Source organism: Sorex araneus, chromosome X (genome assembly GCF_027595985.1).
Source record: "Sorex araneus isolate mSorAra2 chromosome X, mSorAra2.pri, whole genome shotgun sequence".
In the NCBI taxonomy this organism is placed as follows: domain Eukaryota; kingdom Metazoa; phylum Chordata; class Mammalia; order Eulipotyphla; family Soricidae; genus Sorex; species Sorex araneus.
Genome location: NC_073313.1, coordinates 79,395,710 through 79,407,063, shown reverse-complemented (window position 1 = coordinate 79,407,063; position 11,354 = coordinate 79,395,710). Strand labels below are relative to the sequence as shown.

The 11,354-nt window shown below is 50.3% G+C and overlaps 1 protein-coding gene across 1 annotated transcript in view; it reads left to right on the top strand.

Annotated features, from left to right (window-relative positions):
• The first annotated feature begins 406 nt into the window (after positions 1–406).
• Positions 407–11,354, top strand: part of SLC9A6 (solute carrier family 9 member A6) — a 91,115-nt gene continuing 80,167 nt past the window's right edge. Inside the window, exon 1 of the mRNA XM_055122177.1 lies at positions 407–797. Within this exon, the coding sequence (XP_054978152.1) occupies positions 464–797 (334 nt within the window). The 5' untranslated portion in view covers positions 407–463. The remainder of the gene's footprint in view (positions 798–11,354) is intronic.

Below are 11,354 nucleotides of genomic sequence, written 5' to 3'. Positions count from 1 at the left end.
TGTGTCGTGATCTTGGCCAGAAGTCCGTGGCTGGTGTGTGTGTGTGTGTGTGTGTGTGTGTCGTGATCTTGGCCAGAAGTCCATGGCTGGGGTGTGTGTGTGTGTGTGTGTGTATGTGTGTGTGTCGAGATCTTGGCCATAAGTCCGTGGCTGGTGTGTGTTTGTGTGTGTGTGTTGTTATCTTGGCCAGAAGCCCATGGCTGTCGAGTCCAGGGCCTTTCCCTACCTGGCCTCGCCTGACTCCCTCCAGCGGGAGGTTGCTGGAGGAGCCCGAGCGGGCGCGGAGGCGGACAGGAGAGCGGCCGAGCCCGCGGGAGTGCGGCGGCCCCTTTAAGAGCGGCGGCGGCGCGCGGCCCCGGCCGCTTCCCCGGGCCCGGCCCCGCCCCTTTCCCGTGAGCCCTCGGGGAGTGGTGCGACCGCGGGCGGCTGCGGCGGAGACGGGGCCCGGGGGGCCGGGGGAGTCATGGCTCGTCGCGGCTGGTCGCTGATGCCCCCTCGCCGTGGCGGCGGCGGCGGCGGCGGCGGCCCCCAGGCCCGGCCGCTCGTGCGGCCGCTCTGGCTGCTGCTGGCCGTGGGCGTCTGCGGCTGGGTGCGGGCGGCCGACGGCGCCGGCGACGCGGCGCGAGTCGTGGACGAGGAGATCGTGTCGGAGAAACAAGCCGAGGAGAGTCACCGGCAGGACAGCGCCAACCTGCTCATCTTCATCCTGCTGCTCACCCTCACCATCCTCACCATCTGGCTCTTCAAGCACCGCCGGGCCCGCTTCCTTCACGAGACCGGCCTGGCTATGATTTATGGCAAGTGCGCCCTCCCACCCCGAGCCGTCTCTCCCCGAGCCGGGCCCCCCGCCACCGGCTCCCCGCTCGCCTCCCCCCCCCCCCCGGCCCCGCCGGGCCGCCGGATCGCCTGCGCCCCTCTCGATCTCCTTCCATTTTCGGCCGTGCCCTCTCCTCCCCATCTCCACGCTGTGTTTCCCAAGCCTTGCCCCCGCCCTCTCCGTTTTCTGCCGCGTGCACCCCCCCGCCCCCCCGTTTCTTTGCCTCGCCTCCTACCCTCGCCAACCTCGCCCTCTTTTCCTCTGCCTCCCATCCTCCCTTTTTCGGGCGGCGCACACCTTTGATCTCTCGGACCCCACCCCCTTTTCCTCCCGTCCCCCCCTCCGCCCCCCCCAGTGCTGCCCACCTAGCGGGGACCCGGCGTGTGGGTGCGGTGTCTCGGCTTGAGCTGGGAGGAGATGCCGGCCCGGCGATCCGTTCCTCCGGGGTGTCCGATGATGGAAGGGCCCTGCAAGCTGTGTCGCACTTGACATCAGGGGCGTTCTTTGGGGGGCGGGGGGGGGCGGCAGAGACCACTCCTGGAACCGGCCCCCTGTTTCCATGGCCCTGCGCCGCCCTTCCGAGCATGAGATGGGAAGACAGTCCTGTAGCCCAGCGAAAACCGGAAGGTGAATGGAGCCCCCCAAGGCTCCGGGCCGGTTTGGACGCGGGTCCCCGGTTGACTGTCCCGTGCTCATAGTAGTGATCGGATCCGGTTCCATGTGGTTGAACCCTGCGATTCAAGTGCAGCGGGGAGACAGTTAAAGGTCTCCCAGCCTTCTGGACCGTTGGGAGCAATCCTTAAGAACCCCCCCTCCCCCCCCCAGATGCCCTCGAGGGGGCCAGAAAGCTCTGAATGAATGATGGACTCCTTGGATTCAGTTCCTGGAGCTTCGAGTGCTTTCAGATAGAGACTACATTTATGTTAAGTAGGGGTGGGGGTCAGGCCAAAGGTCAGAAAGGCCACCTGGGCTGAGAGGCAATTTGAATCTCAAGGCAACCTTTGCAGAGGAAAAAAAGCTACTTGTTGCTGAAGGCTGAGAATTTGAAGTGACCCCTGGGGTCCACGTGGCTGGGGGGGGGGTGCAGAGTACTTTCTGAGGAACATCAAGAGTCATTCTCCATAGAACAGATTTGAAGGGAGAAGCAAGGCGGGCTTCCTTTCCCAGGCTGGCGGATAGGTAGAAGCCTCCTTGGCACACAGCTAAAAGACCAGACAGGCCTCCAGGCACCCAGCCGTCACTTGGAGTAAATGACTTCTGTCTGGAACTGGCCTTGTGCGATGGTAGCAAGGGATGGTGCATGATGTGAATCCAGGAAATGCAGGAACCGGGGCTTTGTTGTTCTTTTTGCTTTTCGGGTCACACCCAGCGATGCTCAGGGGTTCCTCCTGGCTCTGCACTCAGGAATTACTCCTGGCGGTGCTGGGGGACCCTATGGGATGCTGGGAATCGAACCCTGGACAGCCACGTGGAAGGCAAACGCCCTACCCACTGTGCTATCGCTCCAGCGCCAGTGTTGTTGATATTTTACGGGAATCAAATGCCTAACCTGTGTGCCGAGAACTCTGCTCCAGTGATTTTTCGCGTTTAGGCATATTAGATGGTTTTCATAGTTTGTGATTTTTTGTTGCTGTTGTTGGGGGTTATGTTCCACATGTTACTTGCAATCACCCTCAAGCTTGAATGCCCACATTAACCAGTCATATCTAGGTAATACATCTCTGGGTCAGCGGGTGATATATGCACTCTATCCTCAACAGACATTTCCTTATCACTCTGCTATGAATTATGCTGAGAAAACACAAAGGGGTTAAGAGGTCTCTGCCTTCAAGGAATTTACTTCCTTAGGTAGACAGGTCATTGAAAGCAGGCTTCTTAAACGGTTTCCCCTCGCTACCCTTCTTTGCCCGAGAACTCTTCACACTGTACTGGGAGTATGATATAGGTATGCCAATCGAACTCTGAAAAGAAATTGTAAAGAAGTTGATTACTATTACTATTTAGGCCTCCCAAGCGGCTCTCAGGAGGCCCAGGGCCCTTCATGGCGATTCTTGAGCAAATGGGCAGGAGTTCCATGGCTGGACACAAAATGCTGTGCTGCAAAGTTCCTGTGGTTCTGAGGCTAACCCAGGAAACTCTGTCAGTTCTTAGGAGCCTCAGGGGCTGCTCTTTTTTTTGGGGGTCACACCTGACGATGCACAAGGTTTATTCCTGACTGTGCGCTCAGAAATTACTCTTGGCAGTGCTCAGGGGACCAGATGGGATGCTGGGAATCGAACCCTGGTTGGCCGCATGCAAGACAAACGCCCTGCCCCCTGTGCTGTCGCTCCAGCCCCTCAAGGGCTGCTCTTGGCAGCCATGTTGCCTGGGGATTCGAACCACGTCATCTGCATGCAAGGCATGTACGTTAACCCCTGTACTATCTCTCTAGCCCCAAGAAATTTGCTGTAAAATAAGTTTGTTAAAAGTTACATGACCCAGAGTTTAAGAACATGGCACTGGGGCCTAAGACTTAGCTGTGGCCATCTCCGGTTTGATACTCTATATGCCATGTGGTCCCTGAAATACCCCTGAGCACCGCTGCGTGTGCCCACTCCCCACCCCCCAAATTACAGAACATGGCATGTTCAATTTGGTTAAATGCCACTTGATAATGATAGTGGTAACCAAAGAAACTGATCCCCGGTGCCCTTTCCCTGAACATAGAGTCTGATGTAGTTGTTGATGGTGTGAAGTTTCGGACGAGATGTCTGCACTGTTTTTTCTGTAAAAGGCCAGATGGTATCTTCCTGAGTCACGTGGACTTCTCTGTCTATGGATGCATTTTCTTTTTACAAACTTCTAGGAATGCAAAACCCAGGCTGGAGTGATAGGACAGCAGCTAGAGCATTTACCTTGCACACAACTGCCCCAGGTTCGATTGCCAGCATCACATATGCTCCCCCGAGCACTGCCAGGAGTAATTCCTGAGCACAAAGCCAGGAGTAACCCCTGAGCATCGCCGGGTGTGGCCCAGTAACCAAAAGAAAAAGAAACTTTCTTTTTGGGTCACACCCAGCAATGCACAGGGGTTACTCCTGGCTCATGGGCTCAGGAATTACTCCTGGCGGTGCTCGGGAAGGGGGGGGACCATATCGGATGCTGGGAATTGAACCCGGATTGGCCGTGTGAAAGGCATATGCCCTACCTGCTGTGCTATCACTCCAGCTCAAGGAAAAGAGGTTTTTTATTTTTTTTTTTTTGGCTTTCGGGTCACATCTGGTGATGTACAGGGGTTACTCCTGGCTGTACACTCAGGAATTGCTCAGAGGACCATATGGGATGCTGGCAATCGAACCCGACACGGCAAACGCCCTACCCGCTGTGCTATTGCTCCAGCCCCGAAAATGACTTTTTAAAATGTGAAATACATTCTTTATTCATAGCTCTTAAAACTTTGAGCATAGTTTGTCAACCAACCCCACCCCCCCACCCCCGCTGGACTGCTTTTAGAGTCAGACTTAGATTCTGCTCCACCTTGCCAGTAGCCGTGCATGCTCTTAGGACAAAGAAAGCCCTTACCCTCTTACACTCTCATCTGTAAATTGGAGATAGTGATAATGGGATTATTGTGTGAAGAAACAATATGTCAATTTAGTAGTTGATCTCTAATAAGTGATAGCTATTTTTTTTCTGAAATAGAAGAATGCTTAACATTTTGACCGCATATATTTTGTCTTCTACATAATTTTGTAATTGTCTTGATTCCCCTTAGTTTTGTAAAAAAACATATTGAATATCCGTGAGATAGACCATTACAAATCTATTCATGATTGGGTTTCATCATATAATAATTCAACACCTATCTCTCCACCAGTGTACATTTCCTACCACCAGTGTCCCTCATTTCCTTCCCATCATTCCCTCCCTCCAGTCTGCCTGTATGGCAGGCATTTTTCTTCTTTCTCTCTCTCTCTCCCTCCGTTTGTGCAGTGTGGTTTGTAATACAGGTACTAAGAGGTCATCGTGTTTATTCAGGGCATTCAGTATTTTTATCGGGAAATCAGACTGGAGAAGCTGTTTAACTGGTTGGCAGCTTTGTGGTGTGGATGTGACTGCCGAAGCTTTTGGAAGTACAGGAGGTGGGTGGAGGTAACTCATCCCAACACCCAAGAAATCCTGGAGATTTCAGCTACAAAACCGGCATAGCCGAGTTTTCAGCAAATTATATCTCAGTGAGGTCTGTCCTGAGATGGTGAAGTTTGGCCTTGGGCATGGCAGCAATTTTGGATGGTGGGAGCAAAGCAGCTGCTGGGGGCTCTGCTTAGGTGGGCACCAGGCTGACCCACCCCCTCCGATGTACCCCGGTTTGTTCAGCCATGCATGGGTTCGATATTAACTACAGTTTTTTTTTTTTTGCTTTTTGGGTCACACCTGGCGATGCACAGGGGTTACTCCTGGCTCTGCACTCAGGAATTACCCCTGGCCGTGCTCAGGGGACCATATGGGATGCTGGGATTTGAACCCGGGTCGGCCGCGTGCAAGGCAAACGCCCTACCCCCTGTGCTATCTCTCCAGCCCCTACAGTTTTTTTTAAGAATTTTATTTTATTGAATCACCATGTGGAAAATTACAATGCTTTCAGGCTTAAGTCTCAGTTATACAATGCTGAAACAACCATCCCTTCACCAGTGCCCATATCCCCACCACCAAAAAAAAAAAAAAACACAGTACACCTCCCATCCTGCCCCCCCCCCCCCGCCTTGTAACTGATAAATTTCACTTTACTTTCTATTTACTTTGGTTACATTCAATATTTCAACACAAACCTCACTATTATTGTTAGGAGTACCCCACTAGAGTCAGACCTGTTGTGAAGAGATATGAGTTTGCGCGGTTTTGGATTTCTGTACGTTAGCAACTAAGTCCAGGGAGATTTCTTCCAGATATTGGATCATTGCAAGCTTCTAAATCCCATCTGTGGTTGTCATAATATGGCGGTCACCACACCCTTCACCCCCGGCAAGGAAGAGGTGAGAGAGAGAGAGAGAGAGAGAGAGAGAGAGAGGGAGAGGGAGAGAGGGAGAGAGAGAGAGAGAGAGAGAGAGAGAGAGAGAGAGAGAAAGAGAGAGAGAGATCCTGGGCGGGCATGGGGCTGTGGCTTAGTTCTCAGTCTGGAGACATTCTGCGAGTAGCTGCCCATGCTGAAAAATTTAGCTGGCGTCTGGAGTCACGCTCGTGCAACTGCAGAGAGGCCGCACACATGTTCGGGCCCCCGGGATCACATCTTGGCGGTGGGTGGGGCCGGTGCCTCCCTTAACTACAGTTTTTGATCTCTATTGAGATTGGTTTATTTGTGCCTCTGAAGCAAGGCCAGTAGAAGTGCTTCAGTGGTGGCGCTAGAGGGGGTTCATGGGGGTGATTGCCAGTGCTTCTAGGAGTATAGGATGTAGGGGGGGTGGTAGCCCACCCCAACCCGAGAAAGCCTGGAGATTTCAGTCACAAAACCCGCATACCCAAATTTTCAACAGGTTAACATCTCTGTGAGGTCCGTCCTGAGACAGTGGAGTCTGGCCTTGGGCATGGTGGTGATTTTGGGTTGTGGGAGCAAGGGGCTTCCAGAGGGGTTCTGCTTCGGTGGGCACCAGGCTGACGCACCCCCGTCAGATTTACCTTGGTCTATTCAGCCTTCCATGGGTCTAAGATTAACTGCAGCTTTTGATCTTTTTTGAGATTTATTTATGGATCTCTGAAGCAAGGCTGATGAATGAGCTTGTATGGACCCGGTGGAGGTGGCTTGTGGGCATGGCTTCCACATACCTAGCTTTTGGCTGTTTAATTTCTCAGAAAACTTGGTCCCAAGTTGTTGGGGTCTCGCCAGAGGGACAGCGGCAGTTTGGGGGTATCAAGGAGCCTGACGGCACCATTGGGCAGCTGATGCACTCGCCCCGCGGGTACAGGGTGACGTGCTGGCAGCACCACGCGCCCTGATGACGATAGATTTTTTTAAAGATATTTTAATGAGGGAGGAGTTTGTCTAAGAAGAATGCCGGGTTCTCTAGAAAAAGAGAGCGGACAAAAAAGGTGATTCAATAAAATAAAATTTTAAAAAGTAGATGATCCAATAAAATAAAAATTTAAGAAAAAAGGTGATTCAATAAAATAAAATTAAACAAAAAGAGAGTGGGCTGGGGAGATGGCCCAGTGGGCTGGAGCACGAGCTTTGCATGGGAAGGTGTTGGGGTTCTATCCCTAGCCCCTCATATTCCCCTGAGCACTGCCCGGTGTAGTTTCCATTCTCTCTCTCTGTTCTCTCCCTCTCTCATTCCCTTTCATGGAGCCGGTTCAGTGGGCCAGACACATGCTTTGCATGTTGGAATCCTGGGTTCAATTCTTCCCGGCACTGCACGAGTGTCCCAGCACCGCTGAGAGCGACCTCTCCAGCCCAGAGCTGCGAATAGCCCCTGAGGACCACCAGGTGTGACCACAGAACCGAAGGTGGTGTGGGGTGGGCGAGAGAAGGGGAGAGCAAGACAGCTCAGGAAGAAATGTAAAGGAAGCGAAGTTAAGCACCCTGGCCCCAAAGCTGGGATGTGGGTTTGGAATGCTTTTAATTGCTCGGTTTTGTAAGTTAAGATGCAGAGGCACTTTCAGAAGAGGGCGGGCACAACTTAGAATTGCCTCTGAAAACACTTGCTTTTCGGTTACTGATATCACTGACTTGATCTAACTGCTCTTGGGTTGAAGTAGAAAAGTGGGAATATTGATCACATCTCTTTTCCTTGTTATCAGGGCTGGGGGGAGGGAAGTTGGGGGAAGAGAGTACTTCTTGTTTTGTGATAGCGGGGGGATGGAATCCTGAGCCTTGTGACCCTGAGGCATGCTTCCTACCTCTCTGTTACACCCTGGGCCTCCCTTTTTATTGGGGGTGGGGGTGAGGGTGGTTTGGGCCCTGCAGTTACTCCTGGCTCTGTGCTCAGGGTCACTCCTGGCAGTGCTCAGGGGACCATATGCAGTAACAGGGACCAAACCAGGGTTATCTGTGTGCAAAGCAAGCACATGAAATAACTCTCCTGCCCCGGCCCATTTCTTGACACTGCTCAGTTAATAGAATGTGATGGAGCCTGGGATGTAGGTCAGTGATAGGGCACTTACCTTGCATGTGCTAAAGTCTGGATTCAATTCCCAAGCACCTCAAACAAGAGAAAAATACACATAATGCTAAGGTGTATATATATCATATATGTCTAAATATATATAAATACACACACACATATGTCAGCAATAAGGTATTCCATCACTGTTGTGTGTGTGTGTTTGAGGGGGTGTTAGTGATCAAACCCAGGGCATCACGAGTTGTGAGTCATTAGGCTCTACCTCAGAGCCACATCTCTAGCCCCAACATTGGTATTTTCTCAAGGAAAAAGGATGGGGCATCTCTTTTTCTTTTGTGGAATAGAATGTAAATGAGTGTTATCTGGGAGTTGAATCTGAGGTTGATTTGCCACCACTTGGCATTCTTTAGCCTCTCTCCTCTTCTTTCCTTTTTTTCCCTTTCAGTTTTTTCCCCCTTCGGGTACCACACCTGGTGGTGCTCAAGGGCAATTCCTGATTCTGTGCTCAGGGGACCATCTGTGGCCTTAGGGGATCAAACCAGAGTTGGCCACATGCAGCACACGCCCCCTAACTGCAGTACTATGATTCTGGACCGAGCCTGTTCCATTTCTCCATGTGAGTGATAGGGACTAGACAGTCTTGGAACGCCCACGTGCAGTTTGGGGAGAGATATAATGGGACAATGTACTTTGGAGGTTTTCTAGTCCTGGTTACCATCATTTCCCTTTTCTAGCCATTCTTAACGTCATCATAACTCTCACATTAGTTAGTATAGTATCAAAGACCTTTATTTTTCAGCTTAACTTCTAGAAGAAAGGCCCCTTATTCTAGGAAGATCCTGAACTCAAATTTGCAGCCCACTAATCACTTTATTTCTGAGGTCCGATTACTTCCCTAAATCTTGGGGGAAATGCAGCTTAAAAAGTCCCCTTTATCTTTTTGAGAAGGCAGGATTTTAAAAACTGATTAAACTGCCAGTGTGATTTGTTTCTTCTAGATGGTGATATGGCCTAATTGCTCTAGCTCCAAACACAATATCAGAGGCACCCAAATGTTTGGTTCATTGGACTAGCTGTTTAAGAAGCTTAAAAAGTGAATCACCCTTAGTAAAAATTGTCAGGATAGCTAACTGAGCATGAAAAGTAATCACTCCCTCACAGAAGTATTTCTACAGATGGTAGAAAAAGCAAAAGAGAGTACAGCAGTATTTCTACAGACGGTATATAAAAAACAAAAGAAGTGAAGAAATTTTTTTTTTGCTTTTTGAGCCACAACCAGCAATGCACAGGGGTTACTCCTGGCTCATGCACTCAGGAATTGCTCCTGGCGGTGCTCGGGGGACCATATGGGATGCTGGGAATCGAACCTGGGTTGGCCGTGTGCAAGGCAAACACCCTACCCACTATCCTATTGTTGCAGCCCCTAAGAAGTGAAGAAATACTCGCTTTGCCTTAAACTTAGGGCGCTCAGCACCCTAGACTTAGAGGATTCAGCAGTCTGCATCTACTAAGTATTTCTGATGTATGAGATAAGAGAGGAAAGGCAGATATTAGATCTCATCCCTGTCCACAAAGCATTTCAAATCTGGTGATTTCCTAGATAATGTTTATTGAGTGTTGCAACATGTTAGAGTCAGGTGCTCTGTAAGTATCATTCCATTTAAGTGTCATGACAACCCCGTGAAATGGGTGCTCTTAACTTTCCTCTCAGATGAGGAAGTTGAGACACTGGGACCTTGCATGACTTGCTTGAATTAGCAGGACTCAAACCAAGGATCCCCCTTTTATCCCTTAATCATATCACCTCATGTTCAAGAGATAATGCTTAGCTCACAAGACAAAGTGATCCGTGTGATTCTTCCCATTTCTTTGAAAAGTTGAGGTTCCATGAGAAGGTGCCTCACCTCAGAACTTGGAGCCAAAATTGATACCTGGGCCCGACTCCCAAACTTGCCCTTTTTCCTCTTATATAATACAGTATATGAAATATTATATGAAGTGTGAGATTTTCTGGGCTGGAGCGACAGCACGGCGGGTAGGCCGTTTGCCTTGCATGCGGCTGACCCGGGTTCAATTCCTCCGTCCCTCTTGGAGAGCCTGGCAAGCTACTGAGAGTATCTCGCCTGCACGGTAGAGCCTGGCAAGCTCCCTGTGGCATATTCGATAGGTCAAAAACAGTAACAACAAGTCTCACAATGGAGACATTACTGGTGCCCGCTCAAGCAAACAGATGAACAACTGGATGACAGTGATACAATGCTGCAGTGCTATGTAATTTTCTAAGATGCACTGCCCAGGGAAATGTTTATTTAAAGATGTAGGGCCAGAGAGATAGTACGGGGGCTGAGGGTGTGGGGTTTAAAGTGCTTGCTATGCATGCAGCTTACCCCTTACACTACGTATGGTCCCCCGAGCACTGCCAGGTGTGACCCTGAGCCCCCTCCTCCAATCATTGTGTCATTGTGTAGATTGTGAGGGAATGTTACAGAAAACTGGGGATCGAACCCACTGGAGAAGTTGGTGGTGAAGGACAGTGAGGAGGTGATTAGAAAATAATAAAGGCTTTGGAAATAGAACACCCGCATGCAGATTCTGGCTTTGTCACATCATGCCAAATGATGTTGGGCAAGTAAGTCATGTGTTTTAAGAGGTTCGGTATTACTCGAGGTGCAGCAGGTTGAACCCACCACTTCATACATGTCAGGCATGTGCTCTAGTGTCTCAGCACAGACCTACCCTGTTTTTATAAATGAGCAAGAGTTTACAGTCTACTTGATCATATGGTTGGGAGGCTCAGAAACGTACGTGAGGGCAGACACAAGGTCAAGGTTTTAGGTGAGAGGATTCCCTTAGAGAAGCGGTTTCTACACACACACACACACACACACACACACACACAACACACAGAGGGGAGTTCAAAGGGCTTCTGCTGAAGTGGAGTGGGTTGGGATTGAGGCTGCTTGCATCAGACGATTTCCATCTTATCCAAAAAGGAGGCAGAGATTGAGGATGTGTGAAGGTTAGAAGAGCTACTGAGAACTAGCTAAGCGACAAAGAGACAGTAAACACATATCAAATGCTACCCAGGGCTGAGAAAAAAAGCCTTGACTCCTCTCCCCCCTATTTTTGGACTCCACCTCAGGGTGCTCAGGGATCAAACCCGGGAGCCTCCTTCCAGCGCTTTGAGCTGTCTCCCCAGCCCAAAGGCCCTGACTTCTTTTTTTTGTGGACTTGATTGAAGTTGAATTAGCTTTTAAGCAGGAATCTGACTGCCTTCTTCCAGAAGTATAGATGAAAGTTCACACACTTCTTAGTCCATAGAAATTTGTATCCCTTTGGACCACATCTAATATCCCATTGATGTTCCTTTCATGGTTTTGGTACTATCAGGATTCTTGTGTTAAGGAAGAAGGATGAGCTGAAATCCGCGAGAAGAGCAGTTC